Source organism: Capsicum annuum, chromosome 2, assembly GCF_002878395.1.
Source record: "Capsicum annuum cultivar UCD-10X-F1 chromosome 2, UCD10Xv1.1, whole genome shotgun sequence".
In the NCBI taxonomy this organism is placed as follows: domain Eukaryota; kingdom Viridiplantae; phylum Streptophyta; class Magnoliopsida; order Solanales; family Solanaceae; genus Capsicum; species Capsicum annuum.
In genome coordinates, this window is record NC_061112.1 from 112,436,224 (window position 1) to 112,456,580 (window position 20,357).

Sequence of the window (20,357 nt, forward strand, 5' to 3'; positions counted from 1 at the left end):
GAGATCAAAAATTAAACTAGATTAGTTGTTAGTGTACAACTTGCTGTAAAATATACATAAAAAATTAAACTAAATTAACAAAAAAATGCCAAAGAAAGAGAATAAGAGCAATAATACTTCTCTTTCACTCTTTTTATTCATCTATTTTCATATTACAAAGAGGCTATTTATAAGCATAAATTTCTTAGGCACTTTTCTTGCCATCAAAATTCAAATTGATAGTTTAGGGACTAGTAAGTAAATTGGGCATTCATTTCATAAGAGTCACAATATTTTCAAAACTTAGGACGATTGTTTTGACTATTTGTGTATATTGATTTTCTAGATCATTAATCAACCCTTTGATTAAAATTGCTCTCCTAAAGACTCTTTCTATTTGCAACAAAAATAAATAAAAAGAAAAGGGTGGCATTTGCTGTCAATATTTGTATCCATTTTCTTTTTCCTCCTTTCTAAATCTTTTCAATTAGCATCTCAAGACGACACAATAATACCTATAATATGAAAAATAACATGCTTATATTACAGTGTGCATAGTGAGGAAGTACTTACTTTTTTTATTAGCTTTTCTTTTCTTTCTATTTTTGGATTCTTACATCATCATTCATTCTGAATCACTTTATTTAGCGTCCTCACTAAAACTTGATAATTTAAAATAGTTATTATTTGAGATAATCAAAATACAATTGAGTACTCCATCCAATCATTTTATTTTTTACCTTTATATTGAAAATTATTATTTCAGTTTGCTAGTCTAATTGATGAATTTAAGAGAATTTTTTTTTTTTTTGATATTCCTATCATGAAATACTACATAATGTACTAATAATTATATTTAGATTTCTTACGCACAATTAATAAGATTAATTTTAAAAAATTAACATATACTAAATATTTTTTTAAGGAAAGTATCAAGTCAATATGATTAAGTAAATAAAAGAGTGGAGTATATTCTTTCTATCATATCGTTAACTCTAAGTGAAAAAACACATACACACTCTAATGTAATACTAATTTCTTAAATTAACTCTCATTTTATTTATTGAAGACAGGTTAAAGATAATATATTTATTATAGCGATAACAACACTTAGTATAATCTCACTAAATGAAGTCTAAATGAATAATTTATTAAAAAGAAATTGGTTTTTTAAATGTCCAAAGATAATAAATAAGAACCTAATACTCTGTCTCTTTCATTTTACTTGATCCTTATTAATTTGACACCCTCTAAGAAAATATTTATTTTATTAAAGTAACTTTATTAATTATATTTAAAAATATAAATCAAACAAGTAAAGTGAAATAATTACTTTTAATAAGAGGGTCAAGTAAATAAAAGAAAACATAATTTCTCAAATAATGTGTAGATTAAAAATGTGACAACTAAAATGAGTAATAAAAGTAACAATGCACCTTAAGTATTCATAGTGATCAATAAAATAGATTAAAAATTTAGTGTCGTAGATTTTAAATAAAATGACACTAAGTAATTCTTCTCATATGCAATGGATATCTCCTAATTTAATTGAAATGGGAGAAAGTTGATCCACACACCAAAAATCTATAAAAAAGAATATTATCGAGAAGAAATAAAGGTAGAATTGCATCACTCAAAAAAAGAAAATACAACAGCAACCAAGAAGGAGTCCACACGTAGCAGCTAACACCCATAAGGGAATAAGACAAGTAAAATAAAAAGAGTGCACTTTTAATTGATTGTATATTTCATCATTTCCCACCACACCCCCCACCTTTCTGCATTTTCATATTTGCGCTTCATTTTCATTCATTGCTTCTGTTGGAGATTCCATTACAGTTCCAACAACAACCGAAAAAAAAAAAAAAAGAAAAGAAAAACACTAACATCAAGAAAATCTATAATTATTTTCCTTCACATTGATTGTATATCACGTTTTGGCCCCCCTGTTTCACGGGTTCTTCGCCTTTTCTTCAATACCCATATTTTGTTTTCTCGTTTTTTTGGCATTGTTATTGGTTTTTGTTTCTGGGTTTTTGTGTATTGCATCCATGGAAGGTGCATTCTGTTGATTTATGAAATCTGTATATAAATTTTACGGGGTAAGAAGCAATGGATGTTTTTGTTTTGATCTGCAACTTTACCTATGCATTGTTTATATATACATATATATATTGTTGGACCTGATCTCTTGCATTGTTCTAGATTTGAGTTGTTTGACCTTTGATTTGGCAGCATCTAGTGCTCATAAAAACAAAATCTTGAAATGGGTCGGTGTTGTTTTTGACGGTGGGGTTTGGGGGTGTGTGGGGGTGAGGGGTTGTGTGGAAGGTGAAATTACTTTGCTGATTCACTGCGAATATGTTATAAAGCTGTGATTTTTAGTTTTCCAGGTACATTGTTCTTTGTTTAGCTAAAGGTTTGTTGAGCTGGGACTTCTAGTGATTTTAGTGGTATGATAGGTTGGAGTTTGTTTTTGAGTTCATTTTAACAAGTGGTTAAGGAGTCTTAGCAGGCAAGTAGATTTAAGTTATACATGATCGATCTTACTGCGAGTTCTTTTACTTCATTCTATGATCTACAAGATCCATATGTATAGATATCGTCAACTACATCTAGAAAGCCGTATGCATTGGGAGAAGCTTGTGCATTTTGGGGAGGGGTTTTGATTGATCAAAAGAAGAATCTACTTCAACCGATATGCCCTTATGCAGTATTTGAAAAAATCTTCACTGATTACCCATAGTCAGGAAAAGAATAATTGAGGGTACGGGTTAATTGAATGTATATCCTTGGAAGGTAGCAATCAAGAAGATTTAGGCCAAGCGGGTGTCAAGTTGGATCATGATTGTGTCATTGTGATTTTGGAGGATTGATCCTTTCAATGACCTAGGAGGAAGACAGAGGAGGGAATATAAGGCGTTAAAGTGTATTAAACGATGTTTGTGGCTTATTATTTTGAGCTATTCGTAGTTAAATTGAAAAATATTTGGGATGCAGTTGATTTTCTTGTCATAGCTGCCTGTATGTGATTTTATCTTTAGGATACTTGCAGGTACTCATTTTCATCTTGAAAGTTTTCAAAGTTATCCCTCCAAGTTTTTCCACGACATGTATCAAATACATTTATTATGCCCATTGCCTCATACTATATTAAAATTCTGCTGTATGCTAATAGATATATTTCTAAATTTCTCATGTCAGGAAGCTCTGGGATATATTGCAGTGTACATTATAGGTGATCTTCATTGTGTAAACATAGATAGTTGTTAATAACAGAGGTAAAGACATGGCAACTGCAATAGGTAGAAAGGTAGCTCCTGCACGGAAAATGGTGGCATTTGGTTCTTATCAGATTCGAGCTGAGACTCTGGTTAAAACTTATTTGTTAGCTGATCCTTCGATACCTTACACTTCTGTCTTTGTTGGCATATTTGCTTGCAAAATGGTAAGTCTTATTGATCATAGATCCTTTCATCTTTTTCATTCTTGTGACTATTGAAGAAAGGACTTCTCTTTTTTGATTAAAAGCTGAACCATATTTGATGAAAAAACTTTACGTGTTCTTGATCTTCTTTCTTCATGGTAGTGAAAAAAAAAGAAAGAAAATATGAGGAATTCCGGAAAATTATAAATATCTAATTGGTTTCTGAGAAAATAATAGATCATGTGCAACATACTTTCATGTGCTGCCCAATCCCCCCCTCCCCCCTCTGTCTAGCCAAGAGCACCTTCATTAACCATTAACTGTTTTGGCTCTTCACAGGTTTATGATGTATGTCAACTGATCAGCAGTTTTTACTTTAGGACTTACACTACCCTAACAAAAATTCAAAGGATTGAGTGGAACAACCGGTAAATATTCAGCTCTATCCTTATCTTTCCCAAGGAGTTATTAATTTACTTCTCATGTTTGTGCGACTTATTTTTCTGCAGTGGCATGTCAACAGTTCATGCCATTTTCATATCTGTCGTGTCCATGTATTTTGCGTTCTGGTCCAATCTTTTCTCTGATCGCAATCACGATGGCCTTTTAATCACCAGAAGTTCACCACTATCAACTTTTACATTAGGGGTAAGTAATCTTCTCCTCTATATGCTGAGTTTTGTCTTGTTATATCCCTTCCGTTTTGGGTTTCTTTGAAAGGTTTTGGTACTTGGGAATTCGAGATCCACTGACACCTCTCTCAGGCTGCAGAATAAAGATGGCTCTGTTATTGATACTTGTAGTACTAATGTAGATGGAACTTCAATTATAAATTATACATTAAGTATGTTCTCTGGATTCATCATTATTGCTGCTTCTTTACTAGAAAACTTTGGCTCAACTTTTCTCTTTCAAAAGGTTCTTGATTTTTGTTTCCTGTATGCGCCTGTTGCTCTTTTTGGGTAAAGGCAGTTGCTTTTTAGGAGTGAAAGGGATTCATCTTCACACTATGCATGGGGTAGAATCCCATTGGTGCCAGCTAGCTAAGCTAAGGGTTATTTTCTTATGTGTCTCTTACGTTCTCCTTTTCTTTCTTTTTTCCGTTGCTTTTCTTTTTCTTTTTTATGTGCAAAACCAGGTGGTGAGGGTGTGAGAAAGGTAGAGACTTGATGCTCGTAATTTGAAATATAGTGACATTCCTTTTAAAACCGTTCTCTGATTTCAACTCAAATAACTTTCCTTGAACCAAGTATTTGATACTAAAATCTTAACCAAAGAAAAGAAAAACTTTTATGCATGCTAAAATCACCTTTGAGTTGAACATTGAAAAGATAGCAATTTTCTGAATCTGAAGAACCCACATTGTTTTATAGTTATTTGCTGAGTCTCATATTCGTTACTCATCCCCCTGGCCTGGCCTTCCAGAACAAACATGCCCATGCGCACACACATACACATTTATATATGGACACTTATATTTGGAACTTTGGGAAGATGTTTGAGACTAACTACTTACTTTGCACAATAAACTTAATATAGTCTATTATTAACCCATTCCGAATTGTCTATTGCTTTTCTTCTCTGGGTCAACCAGCGACTTGTTAGAATGAAATAATACATGAATAAATTGGTTACATGATAATAGTTAAAGGTTTATAAACTACATGAAAAGATGGTCTGATACAAGGGATATATTAGACCTCACAAGATTGATTAAAAGAAATAATGAAGATTATAAACCGTTTTTTGGAGTTTAAACACTTTGGGCATGGATTCGGAAGGATATGCAGTTACAGATTGGAATAAAATGGACCAGATAATGCAAAATGGATATAGATGATTCGTCTGATGAGCTCCAAATGACTAAAACGAGACATAGTTGATTTATTCACGGTTTAATTGCGTCATCTGATGCAATTGAGGAGGGATTCCACAGGGGATTTAGGGTTGTGGATGATAAGGAGAATATGATCTCTGACTATTTCAGATGGAACAGTTGAAGAATCATATGGTATATTACTCTTTAGGAGGTTTATCAAGATTGAGAAAAGGAGCAAATAGAGGAAATTTTGTGGAAGCTCTAACTAGTCGAAAAGGCAGATCCAAGATTTAAGCTTTATTGGTTCAACCTTCAAGGTTTTTAGCACTGAACTCATTATATTCTTAAATTTATGGGTCAATATATACTATTTGTTACAAGTTTCTTAGTTTTTTACACATAAATATATGCTCTGCGTCGAAACTACTGAGTTCAGAGGAACTTGGTACTGATTCTCTGAATCCATCACTGACTAGCCTAGAGGGAATAACGAGGAGGATGTGATGTTGTTGAGGCCTGAGGGGGAAAGGAAGATGTCAGTGAAATCATATAACTGGGTGTTATCTCGATAGTGGGATAGGAGGGAGGTGAGGAAGAACATGTACGACACTGAAGCACGTAGGAAGGTTGTTATTTTAACCTGATGGACATTGCATTATTGATGGTGCACAACTCAAGGAAGAGGAGGAGAAGAATTGTAGTGACTTAATGCTCCTTGTGTCAGGAAACTGGTGAACACCAACCAATTCCTGTTACGTTTTATATTCACTATACAGTTGTGGAATTTCCCTAGTTCTCTGTCAATGTTGCTTGGTAAGCACCAATGACAGCCAAAGAAACCATCATGAGCTGGAGGTATCAAAATGTCAACAGCGAGAAAGAGACAGTTCTTTCTCTGTTTTGTTCCTTCCTCAGCAAGCTTGGGAGTTTCCTGATGTAAGCTCCCTGGGTACGGCTTCGGAGTTTATGTAAATGGCCTATCTCGAAGGAAGCTGCTGACTATATCTCCTAATGTTTTTAAAGCTAATTTGAGATGAAAGTGGCAGGATATTGTTCTACAGTAGTAAAGGAACAGAAGTAGTATAAGATGATCTCTTTTACCTTACGTACTTTAGCATTGCTGAGGAACACAATAAGGAGAAAAAGATCTTTTTTGTTTCATGTACTTTTTTGGTGGGAGTAGGAGATATCAGTATTATAAATGATTGGGATAGCACAAAGAGCTTTGGTTGAGTCACTCTCACTTTTGTGCCCATCGTTCAAACCAGCTTGGCTGTCAGTGAATGCTCTTTCCTACATACAACCAAAGAAAAAAAAGAACCATAAAATATTAAAATTGTCAAGAACTTATCGTCTTTCCTTTGCGTTGGTGTTTTCTACAAATACAAACTACAAAAATGTATTGTTTCTTTTGTTTCCGGCTATCACACTGCAACTGTTTCCTGAAAAATATGTAGCCTCAGAAAAAATTGGTTCAAAAAGTTGGTTTTTATTTCATTAAGCTGGTATTATGTGTCTAGAGTTTCATTATGTGGCTCATTAGCTTTATTCCTTGGGATTTGCACTATATCATTTGGTTAGTGGATTGGGTCATATGGTTGTGTTGCATTGTCTTGCTTGAACGTAATAGGATAAATGTAGCAGGTATGCGGGTCAGGGCTTACTAACCTAGTTAGCTTTGAGCTTGATTTACCTCTCTTATTTTCATAAGCCACTCGGTAAAACAGATGTCAAATTCTCTCGCTATATGGCCATTTTAATCCTCTCACCTTGTGACTATGTCAGGTATCAGCTGGGTACTTTCTTTCAGACCTTGGAATGATTTGCTGGTTTTATCCTTCTTTGGGTGGAGTAGAGTATGTAAGTATATATTTTCAGGTGGAAGAAACTTTATTTAACATAGATTTATATGTAGTATGTCAAATTTTAACTGTTGAATTTCAGGTTGTCCATCATTCTCTTTCAGCAATTGCTGTAGCATACTCCATGTACACTGGTGAAGGACAACTTTATACATTCATGGTACTCATATCCGAGGTGACAACTCCAGAGATCAACATGAGATGGTAGGTGCTAAGAGGACCTGTTGGTGAAAGTGCAGCAGCATTCATTTTGTAGCAGTCTATGAACTTATATCTCTTTATTGCTTCTTTCAGGTTTCTTGATACAGCTGGATTGAAAAGATCTAGTGCATATCTGATTAATGGTGTGGTGATATTTTTTGCATGGTTGGTAAGTGATGTCTTCAACATTAACGAACTTGTTGCATGGTTTATCACATGGATGTAGGAATGGGAATTATCCAGGGTACGCTTGATTTTAGTAAATTTCTTTATATGCTGAAGAATCCGCATGATGTACCCTTAAATCTTAATCATGTCATACCCGTTTAACATGAATATTCTAAGCAAACGAGAGTCCATTCAACATAAGTTGCATGGCATATAAAATGGACTGTTACACTTTGTAGTGCATTGGTTAGTCCTCTCATCTAAATTTTCTAATTCTAGATAGAGTGGGTAGTCAGGTGAAGAATAGAGGTGATTTGTGCTGAATTGAAATGATTGCTCTTTACTAATTGATAAATGCATGATTCATTGTCTTTGAGACATTTAACCATTTGACTGATTCCTATTACTGTTACTAAATGCAGGTTGCAAGAATATTGCTGTTCATTTACATGTTTTACCATGTCTATTTGCACTATGATCAGGTGAGTCTTCTTTTATTGCCAACTCTCTCTCTCTCTCTACTCAGCAAGCTCTTAACTTTTTCTTCTGAGGGATTTGGCTATTCTGGCATACCTTTTACTAACGCTCTGACAATGCCCAAATAACCCGATAATTTTTTACCCTAGTCAAAATCCAACTATTTTTTATACAAAGGTAACATTAAAATCCAACTATTTTATTTGTTACCTTCATTTGATGAAAAAACACATTAAAGTCTTGATCTTAAGAATTTTATGGTCTGAATTATAAGACCAACAATATTACACGAGAGTGAATTTAGGACTCAACACATTCATAAAATGATTTCGCAGAAATCAAATCTTAAGAATCATGTGTGATAATACAACATTTGACATATTTGACAAAAGATGCAAGAAACAGACTATAAACTGAGAGGTGGCAGGACTGGGTGGGTTAAGTTGTTCCTTCTTTCCACTGTACCGAGCTAAAATAAAGAATGATGAAACCTGTGGTCAGGCATAAATAGAGGCATTCCTCAGGTGATTTCATGCTTCTTCTTCTTCTTGTGGATTCCCTACCCAAAGGGGGTACGGGACATAGAGACTCCATTCTGGCACAATATGAGGCGGGGTGGACATCGGATTCGCAGCCCACTCAAGTGCTTCGTCTGCAGATGTCGAACCATAATGAGAAAAGTGTTATAAGTGGACGGGGTAGACTAAAATTGCATGGAAGGAAGTTGTATGTTATCTTATGCGACCTACAATCTCTTGGAATCCATGCAAACTTCGGGAAACGTAGAACATAATGGAAGCAAAAGATTCATACAGGTTATGTCCATTAGTTGGAAGGAAGACTTAGATATGTTGGTATGCTTACACTGTGTCTTCTTTTTGGTAGGTTTCTTTTAATCCCTTTACATATTTGTATGTCTGTAGTGATGTACAGAACTTGTTAGGTTAGGAAACCTCAAATCATTGAATATATGACGAAACGGGTCCAAACTGATTGAAATGGATAGTTGGGATCCATATGGCTGATGTCAATTAGATCGAAATTGCGGTGGAATTATTGTTAGTTTGAATTTGAATGGTCTGTTATTTTCAGTAAAAGATTTTGAAGAAATGCTTAAAAACAAATTATGTTCTTAAAAGAATTCTCTAGTGCAAGATTGTGCAGTGATTTCCCATGTGACTCCCAACTCATTGATATGGATTCTATTATAAGTAAAGCCTCTTCCATCTTATAACATCATAGCTTTCGCCAGAAAGTCTATTATTTTGATCAACTAGGTATTTTGAAGTTGGACTTAATTAATGAAAAAAAGAAACTTATTGATGCAAATTACAATGGAAAAGAATGAATTCATTTCTCCTTGCAAAGAAAAAAGTTAGGAAATGCAGTTAATCTTAGTACTACTTTATCTAATAGATTCCCGAAGAGACACCCTGATCTTGAAATAGCCTGGGATTGTACTCCAGCCATATGCAGCACAAATAAAAAGTCTCTCACCTTTGTTGGAAATTTTATCTTTTACTGCTAGAGCCTTCTTTATTCCTCCAAAAGCTACAGATTTCGTGATAACAAAGTTATTGAACTTCAAGGAGTAGTACATACCTCTACAAAAACTCCATTCTGCTAAACATAAAAACACATAGCTCGAGATTCATTACTTCTTGTGCACAGTACCCAAACTGTGAAGAATTTCATGTAGACTGTCAATATGCAAAAGGCCGTGAAATTTAAGTAAGAGAAGATTCCTCCCAGTGAGATACAACAAGTCAAAACCCAGCGCAGAATTGTTGTTATGCCTTACTGATTGTCCCAAGGATCAATTTCTACTGTTAAGACATGTATGCATCTTGTGGTCATAAAGTGAACTTATTGGGATCATAAGATAAAGGGAAGATAAATTAGCCTCCCTATTTTATTTATGACAGAACAACTGTGAAGCCTTTGTGGGTTATCGAAAAGACTGTGAAGCCTTCGTGATGTCTTCCCTGCCTGAGTTACAGAACGATGAAATAGGAGCATCATAAGCGTTGAACTCTTAACTGTGATTTAAATGTTGGAGTGCTTAGCCTTTTTTAATGTTAACTTATCTTACCAGTTCTAGTAAAACCAACAAAGTTTGCTCTTACAAGCTTACAAATTTTAAGGTCGAAATATGAATAGTTTAAAACTTATGCTCTTATCTAAAGATAGAACTAGGAATGCATATTGTTGAATTTAGAAGGCTTCCGATCTTTCAATGCCTATTTGTTATATTACTTCTCTTTCAGAATACATGATTTCCTTATTTTATTTGTTGTTTAGTTTTGAACAGAGTAAACACGGGGCTGCAGTTGCACCAGCTATAAATAGTAAATACATTCTAATGCAAGTTTGTATAGCATACAACAACATACCTAGTCTATTCCCGCAAAGTAGGTTCTGGAGCAAGTTTATATAGCACCTAAGTTTTTAGAAATTGTTATTATTCAACACTAATAGAAAATAATATATGCATATTTACAAAATGGAGATCAAATAAAAGTAGCAATAGGCAATCTAATCTTTATTGACTTAGAAAATTTGAAGTAAAGATACACCTTTTAAACAGTTGATATACTAGTAAAGAGACCTATATGGATCTATAGAAACTTCGCATGAACGAATCAACATTAAACTTAACTTTGTAAGTTTAAGATTGTCCGTCTCCCCTGTTGAACTGTTGGGCACTGTTCAAACCATTTTCTTCACATATCTTGTGTAGATTATTCAGCATTTGAGACAAACCTTTTGCTAGTAAAACTCCCTTCTTGCAGCAAAAAAGTTAATTATTGGCTGGTGAGTGATGCTGTTCTTAAAAGTGATCCATCGTTTTTATTTCTCTATTATATACAAGGCATGGATCAACATGAATATCTCTGCAACCGTATACGAGATATGAAAATAGAAGAAGGGGATGTGGAAAAAGTATAAGAGGGTTTTTTTTTTTTTTTTTTTTAAATATTCGTTTATTTTCCCCGCCTCTTTCCTTCCCTTTTGCGTACTTCAAGGAGTTTTAGTTTCTGGAGTTCCAGAATTTCACTTCATTTCCTTTCTCTCCATTAAGTGCAATCGATTTTATCTTCTCATTCAAGATGTGCTAGTATCAAATGATTTCTATCAATTCCTTATTTTTGTATTTGACACTTCAAGTGATTGCAGGTCATCCACATGCACATTTTCGGTATTCTTTTGGTTTTTGGAGTCCCGGCAGCTCTTGGTGTGATGAACCTAATGTGGTTTGGCAAAATTATCAAGGGGTTGAAAAAGAATCTTCTAAAAAGGCTGTGACGAGATGTCAGTTCTCAGTTTGATGCATTTGTCCCATGAACTCCTCCGTACTGTACAAATGGATTGTAAGGTAGCTAGGGAAAAGGGAATGAGAGAAGGGTTAAAAGACATCGGAAGAATAGACAGTAAAGTCAACCGAAACCAATACATGTAACTGGATACTGGCAAAGCATGTTCAAGAAGCTCACATGCGCTATATCTACTGTGAGAAGGAAAGTAGAACGATTCAGTGAGAAACCCAATGGGAAGTAAGTTGCACGTACCCTGTATATGTAATCTGTTCAAATGTCACAGTTGTTTCCATGCGCTAAACATCTCAGAGCCAGTATATTCCACTTCCATGTTAGCGTGTTCATATAATTTTGTTGTTTCCTTCAACTAATCGTGTACAAGCCATCTTATTTTGCTTTTATTCTCTGTTTGGTGTCACGTCTTGAAGACTTGTATAGTTTTTGATGTACTACCAGGTGTTTCATTTCCTTGTAAAGATGTAAGTGTTCAAATGTGGAGAAATATGAACTTTGTATTCTCTTGCCCGTATTTAATGTTGCAGCAAAGATAAAATACAGATGACAAATGTGGTTTGATAAATGAAAATACATTCTGATGGAGATAGATTGCAGTTAAATGTGTTTTAGCTAGATAATCTTTTAAGAAGAATGTGCAAAGTATTGAATGTCTCCAATTACTTTGAAACATTCACTGAAAAGGGGAAAAATGCTGTAAATTTTCCTTAAGTTTTGGTTCTATAAATTTCAAGTTTCAGTTTTGAATGAAGTTAGACGATACAGTTCAAATTAGTTTAATAGCTTATCCAAGAGTTAATGAATCAGTTGATCGGAATTGTGGGATGGTAGATGTTACAGACGGTGAATCAATTTCTTTTATATTTCTGGCAGTTTTATCTTTGTTAGTGCTGTCTGTCTGCTAATAATGATAGATGAATCAAAAACTCTTCATTCAACTATTTCTTTCAATTTCAATTGAGAGAAGTGCATCTTTAATTGAGCACACAATCTTTCTTTCCAAAACAAAAGTCCATGTCTCTTTTTTTTTTTGGAGGGTGGGGGGGTTTGAAAAGGAACTTTATTCATTACTACTTTAAAAGTTCAGAGAACTTAGTACATAAAGGAGCCAGAAAGCTCTAGACTGGGAGGGATTATCCCTAACATTACAAACACAAGCTTGACCACTGGTACCAGCATCTAACGAAGTAGACTGACATAGAGCTTCCGAATGAACAACGGGTGAACTACCCATTCTTCCCAAAAAACAATCTTGAACTAACTTATTGCCCTCCTTTGCTAGCCTAGCCGCAGCTACATTTGCACTCCTAGCTTCATGGAGAACCTGCACGTTCCCCAGTTTCTGTAGCAGAGCCCTGCAAAGACATACCAAATTATTTTCATTAGTGTCATTGTTTGTGATTTCTTGAAAGAGTTGCATTGAGTGAGTTGAAACTGTTAGCTGTGTATAGTTGTTTTTTGCAGCCATCTTTAGGCCCATAAGTAGAGCTGTAGCTTCAGCTTCAAAAGCCGAGTTTACATTAATGAAAGCTTTGAAGCCGATCACCCAGTCCCCCACAGCGTTGCGGATCAAGCCACCAGCACCCTCACCATCTACATTCATCTTTAAGCCAGTGGCCGGAGGTAACCATTGCTTCTTTTTTCCGACAACGGTTTCCGGCCTATCATATGGCACGTTAACTTGGATTCATCCATGTCTCTATGGAAACAAAAGATGGAAGTGTTAATATTCAAATCTTAACTTTATTAGTTATGCAAATGCAAAATTAATTGTTCCATCCGAACGAGCCCTAATGAATTTGCAAGACTAGAGGTATGAGAATTTGCTCATAATTTAGTTGTTCAAAATGTTTTGAAAAATATTCTCTATCAAAAATAAGTATAACTAAATGATTTTCCTAGAGAGACACTCCAAGTTCATTATCTCCTCTCAGGTCCAAACCCCGCACCCCACGCCACCCCACGTGTTCACTCCGTTCGGATAATTATTACATACTAATTTAACTGCACGTTCTTCGCATGTGTAATGTTTGATCATTTAAAATTAAATTATTTTATCTATTACGAAGATTTTTAATGAAGTGTAAAAATTTAAATCACTCAAAGATTCTACACACTTTAATTAATAGCATAAACATAAGCATATATTTTAGTGTAAGCACATATATATTTTACCATAAGAAGTTCTAAGTGGTTGATAGATCATCACTTTTGTGTTTAACATGCAATACCTCTTTCCTTGTTGCCAAAGGCTAAGAGAGACACGTCAATTTGAATCATATTTGTTGTACGGTTAATTTTTTCAACTAATTTAGGTATACACACCTCGCGCGTATGCCTTGCTTTAATGAGTTCAAACGTTTCACTAAATAGGATGTTTATTTAAATAATAAAAGAGAATACAATAATTAAATTCAACATCTTTTGAACATGTAAAAATGGAGAATTTATTTAATTAAACCTAATGTTTTAAAAAAAAATCTCAAAGCCTATCAAAATTTATCTACCACCTGTAAACTACAACAAAATAATAAAATGATAGAAATATCAAAATTATAAAATTAAATCTAAGTTTTGCAAAAAGAAAATCTCAAAGTCGATTGTCATTCGCCTACCACCTGTCAACTATAATAAAATAATATGATAATAGAGATACCGAAACAATACAATTAAATCTAATCTTTACATACACACACACAAAAAAGAAATTCTCAAAGTAGAGATATCAAAACAATACAATTAAACCTAACCTTTACCTAATTTTTCTTTTCAAAGCCGGCCGACATTTATCTACCGACCAACTGTAAACTACAACAAAATAATACGATAATAAAGATGTTAAAATAATACAATTAAACCTAACTTTTACACAAAAAATTCATAAACTTATTATTTGAGTAGAAACTACAAAGTTACCCAATAATAAAAGCTTGTTATTCATGATCAATAAATTCAATGTAATTAAAAAAAAATTAAAACCTAGAAACAACAAAGTCTTGTTGTAGATTCAGTAATGAAAGTTAGATATATACAAACATGAAAAGATATTTTATTATTCTTGATCAATAAAACCAACGTAATAGAAAACAAAATTAAAAACCTGAAAAGTAAACCAACACGTTATATTAGAGGTTCAATAACAAAACTATTTAATTACAAACATAAAAGGATGATTTATTATTTATGATCAATAAAATCAAAACGTAATATAAATAAAAATTTGAAATCAAATAACACAAAGTTACCCAATAACAAAACTATCGTTACAAAGTTTTATTACCCAAATAAGATATGCGTATAAATCTAAAAAATGACTTTTAAAATTGAAAAAATAAATATAAAGACTCCTAAACCAAAATACTATAATAAAAAAAAATAATAGTCCTAACCTTAAAAAAATAATACTACCTTTTTTTTCTTGGGAAAGTCCACTATACTTTTTTAATTGAAAAAAAAGTCACGCGTTACATTTAGTTTTTGAAAGATTTTTTTTCTTCTTCTCCTTCTTGTAGGAATCTAAATCTATTTTATGTAAAATAGTTTTACCAATTTTCTAAAATATTTAAAATTTTATTTTATATAGAACTTTTTTGTATAATAATTTCTTTGAAATTGGATTTTCTTTAACAAAATATTGCCATAAATTTAGAAATTCAATTAAAAATAGAAAATCTTCTCAATTTAATTTTTTATATATATTTATTATATTCTAGTTTATACGTACGTGCATTGCGCAAATGTCTATGATTACGTTTAAATTTAAGATAACAATCATATGTAGCATAATAAATGTTTACAATTATGTGTAGGACATACCACAATAAATAATGTAAACACAAAGTAAGAAAACATGAATGAATGCAAGAAGATGGTTTGAATCAAAACTAAAATAAGAAGAAAAATAGAAGTAGAAGAAATTGAATCACAATTGATAACTTGATACGCCATAATTATAAGTAAAGTTTAGCCGTATCTTTAACATCTCAATAAACACGACCGATAAGATATAAGAACAATATAAATCCTAATAATAGTTAATTTTTTTGTTTAGACGAATATGAATCCTTGTGGGTTATTGCATATAGATTCTAAATATAATTATAATAGATGTAGTTCTAACCTAAATTGATTCTTATTTATCTATATACGTAATTTTAATAAGTTGACTAAAGAATCCTAATTAATTTAAGTTATTGATATTACATTTTTTCATATTTGGAAAGTATAATAAGTCCTAATATTCACTTTGGAATTAACTAAAATTTAACTTACTAATTCTTTCCTTGTAATTATTTGAGTTATGTTAAAATTCAAAAATTTTAAAAATAATGTAATTTTACATTTAGATTAATTATTGTAGGGTGTAGGATGGTAGAATCCTATTCAATTCTTCCTTTAATATTTTAAATTAAAAAACTAAAGTACTTAAATTTTATCTTATATAGAAATCTGAGTATGTAATAATTCCTTCATGTTAGGTTTCTTTATCTTGATCAAATTCTAATTAACATGAAATTTGTCATGCGTTTTTATTAATCAAAAGTTAAAATTTACGTGTGTGATTTCCATTTATTAAAGGACAATTTTCTTAATTTTTTCTTACCATATATTTTAAGACTCCTTTTTTCATGTACACAAGGAAAAAAACAAAACCTACTAATAACAATTTACCTTATATTTTTAAATTATTTAATTTCTTAATAGTTAATTAATAATTGAAGAAAATAATCGAAAAGACAATTTTATCTATTGCGGAGTCTTTTAATGAAGTGCAAAAAGTTCAAATCTCTTTTCTAAGGGTCTTCACACTTTTAATATATTATAGATATAGATAAATTATAGATTATAGATTATAGATATTTAAAATATTTCTTATTTTTAAAGTCAATGTGCAATTATTTTTTTATATTTAAAATCTTTTCATATTTTAAAAGTTAAATCATTACAAAATCATCCATTACATTCTTATTACCTAGCTACTTAAAGCTTTTAAAAATTTAGTAATTCTTAATTTTTTCTTATTCTAACGCTTTATATTTATTTTTAAATTTTTTATATCTTCTTAAAATTAAATTTAGTAGATTTAGAATTCTTAAACTAATAAAAAAATATTAATTGTCATTAATTCTGATGACTCTAATAAGAAAAAAGTTTTATCATAAATATATTTAATGAAGTTTCAACTCTTAAATATTAGGAAAAAATAGTGAAAAGATGATTTTATCTAAAATAAAGATTTTTAATGAAGGGGCAAAAAAGTTCAAACGACATTTCTAAGGCCCTTCACACTTTTAATATATTATAGATATAGATTATTTCATAATGTCTTGAATGATATTGCATTTTATTGTATTTGTTATAATGAACAAAATGTACGGATAGATTGTAGTGTTTTAGGTTGTTACATAATGTCAATTAATAATAGTTTGAATTTCGAAGAACAAACCTACAAGAAAAGTAGAATACGACGAAAAGCTACAATAAAAAGACACAGTAAAAAAAAAATAGAATTATTAAATAATACATAAAAATAATTAAAAAAAAAAAATAGAGACACGATGGACTTTTTATCGTTACGTAACAATAGATATAATATAATAGAATAAATTATAATTAATAATTAAAACAAACATTATATTTCAACTAGCATTGCATAGCTCTTGAAATAATATTTTTTCCTTTACTTAGCAAATACAAAACCACTTATTTTCCATAATGTTTTTCATATTACTTCGTACAAAACACACCCATAAATGCAATTGAGGTAGCTAAATCCGCCGAATCTTTTCATGATCTAACAATATTATAATTTTCTGATTAACACAAAAAAGGTTGTTATAGATGGTATATAAAATATCATCAGTAGTACTAAAGAGACAAAAAATGTAATTGTATTTTATATATGTTTTTAGACAAAAACAAGTGCAGGTAGGCAGTTTCATACCTTATACTACCTTTGATTCTCCAACTTCCAATAGTTTCATGTCATTTTCCAATATCCCAAAGTTTACGATGAAAAGCGCAGCCACCTTTTTTATTTAACAAATATTAACAAGTACAATTCATGGGTTGTATAAACCATATTCTTGAGAGTGACTAACTCATTATTTAAACCCAAATTAGTATAAAGCAGTCAAATCACTGCCATTTTCCTACAAATAGAAAAAGCTATGTTTGCATTGTTAATAATAATAATAATAATATTTCCCTCATATTCCTTTTCCAAAAAGAAATTTATTTGGAAAATGCTATCTAACCCCTAACCTTTTCAACTTTTTCGGGTTTGCCCCTAGCATTTAACACATATTATTCTTGATCATACAATATGCACTTAAATACCGTAAGCTCTTCGATGGGTTATTCTTATTTCGTTCTATGATTATTAGATGCATATTGAATGCTAAGCAATAAAAGCTTTAAGGATTTTCAGAGAGGAAATAGAGCTATATGTCTGATAGATTCACTACTACAACAGATATTGATGGTTAAATATCTATTTTTATATATCGTTCCACATAAAAAAAAGATAGATTCCTTCAATTAACAACGAGAATGGAGCCTTCAAACTAAACATGATGTTTCAGACTAAAATGCCCCCATTTCTTTTATGAGTAGAGAGATGAAAAGTATGTTTCACCTATTATTAAATTTCAAATAATTTTATCTAATACACAAGCTAGCTAGTAGACGAAAGAACTATTCTTTTAGTACAATAAAAGTTACAATATTATTATTAAGGAAATTAGAACTCAAAATCTCTAGAAACTTGAGATCCAGACATTCAATTCAAACAAGGCCTCAAAGGAAAAACTAAAATTGTACTCTTACTCCAAATAAAGATGAGAAATTAAAAGAGAAAAATTATAATATTTAGCTAGGGTGTTAGGAAGCCATTGACAAAATTTTTGAAAGTATAGGTGGTTAAATGCTTTATTCTGACCGTATGTGTTTGAAATATTGTAAAGCAGAATATCAAAGGAGTAAACATGAAAAAAAATTAAACAAAAAAAGAGAAAAAGAAGAGATGATGACAAGGTGGCGTAGTTAAAGGAATTTAGCGTCATGTCCACATCAGATCAAACTTGCTGCATTATGATCTGTCTCGACACTCTATGCTGCCATCCTACTTTGATTATGCCGTCTTTGTCGTGAGATGGATGAGATTTTTTTCGTTAGTTTAAAATTTTCAAATTCAAAATCGTGAGAGTACTCTATTACATGCAACATAACAGGTGAAGAAACATTTTTTTCTATGAATGAATCGTATGTAATTTGTAGAAATTTAAATTAATCGGATCAATAAATTTTTAATAGAATGATATAGATATTTTTAAAGAAGGCAAAATGATCTTTTGGATCCCTGTATTATGTTAGTTTTGTAAGTTGGACGCTTCTACTTACATGTTTGTCATCTGAACCCTTGAACCCATTAAAAAATAACTTTTTAAACCCTTTGTCGGTCTACTCAACTGTGCGTGTTGCATAATCGCTGTCACGTCATTAATTTTGTGTAAAATAATTTCCACGTATGAAATGACGTGTGTAGAGTCTAAATTGTAAAATTTGACCTAAAATTTAGGTCATGTTACGCCTTCTTCTTCGCCTCTCCTCTCTCTCTCATCCGAAACTGAAAGATTAGCACGATTTTAGGGTAATTTAGGCCGATAGTTGTTGAAGCTTGTTGTGATCCTTGTAAGTATTTAACATTTTGGTGTAGTTGTAGTATGTGGTTGTTTATTCTGAAGCTTGTAGTCGATTAAATGATGGTCCGTTCTACTGATTTTAGGATTTTTCAGATTACGAATGTTTTTCTGCAATTTTTTGTGTGATTTTATTCTTTTCGCATGTAGTGTTGTTGTAGTTAGTATTTGTAGTAATGATATGGCTTTAATGACATATATCTGGTTTTGATTAGAATTTTGGGTTTTCGAGTTTTTCGTAAACTAAAAATTGAGACCGAAAATTTGGGGCTTTTGGTTTGTTTGTAGTCTAATACTCGTATAAAAGTTATATATTGCAGTTTTTTATGCCTTCGATGACATTTTTTGTTATTTCGATAAAATTTTAGAATTTTTTTGGTCAATTCAGAATTGGGTCTGAAAATTTTGGGGCTTTGATTTTTTTGTTGTTTAATGCTCCTATTAAACGTGTGTATAACCGTTTTGTGTCTTCAATGGCATGTTTTGTTATTTCAATTACACTTTAGGGTTTGTAAAGTAAAATCAGAATTGATGTTTTTATTCCTTAATTTTTTGTTTAAAAATTAGGGCTTTGTGGATAATTGCCTAATATATATGATATGTTGTCATTGTGCAGGTTTTGTAAATAAATGAATATAATTGTAACAATTCAATTCACGTTTGGGGTGTCTTTTTGTCAGACCCTGATTTAAGATATGCAAATGGAATTCGTATTCCTGATAAAATTAAAGTAGATGTTGATGAGCTTCATGTTATGTTGTTTCATAACTTAACAATAGATTTAGATGTGGAAAAAATTGAAACCTTTTGGTGTAGAGTAAACAAAAAGGCTATTATTACAAGTTAGAAAATGATGTTGATGTTTTAAGCCTTATCAGTAATTTAAATTATGGAGATTTGATTGATGTATATGTGGTTCACCAAATTAGTGAACCTATACTTGTTAATGATGATGTGGCAGCCACTCCACCATTATTACAACTTAGTAATGGTGATGTGGCAGCCCTTGTTGAACCTAATAAGGCTGATGTGTCTTCATCTCATCCATTGGATATAAATAAAGATGAATATATAAATGAAAATCAGCCTCCTAGGACAGAAAAAGGAAAAGCTAAAGGTTTCTTGTGAAGACTTAGGTGAACATCTGATTCTGAATTAGATTTTGATTGGACTGATTCTGATGGTGATTCACTTTATGATTTGATGAAAACATTGAAGAGTTGAGTGATTTTGATGAAGAGTTGCTTCAAGTTAGAAAGGCTAACATTGAAAAACAAGCAAAAGAAAAGGCTGATAGGGTGAATGTAGATGAGATACCATCTGGACCAGTAGATATAGATGTTGGTTTTGAGGATATTTGTAGGAACAAGGGGGTTATCTATGAAGGTAAAC

General features: G+C 31.8%; 1 protein-coding gene across 1 annotated transcript; it reads left to right on the forward strand.

Moving 5' to 3' along the window:
- The first annotated feature begins 1,709 nt into the window (after positions 1-1,709).
- LOC107858979 (TLC domain-containing protein 4-B) lies at positions 1,710-11,816 on the forward strand. Its single transcript, XM_016703816.2, has 9 exons — positions 1,710-2,081; positions 3,184-3,427; positions 3,746-3,834; positions 3,916-4,054; positions 7,011-7,085; positions 7,170-7,291; positions 7,382-7,457; positions 7,879-7,938; positions 11,111-11,816. The coding sequence occupies exons 2-9, from the start codon at positions 3,269-3,271 to the stop codon at positions 11,237-11,239; spliced, it is 849 nt and encodes a 282-aa protein (XP_016559302.1). The 5' UTR covers positions 1,710-2,081; positions 3,184-3,268; the 3' UTR covers positions 11,240-11,816.
- Positions 11,817-20,357: the final 8,541 nt, after the last annotated feature.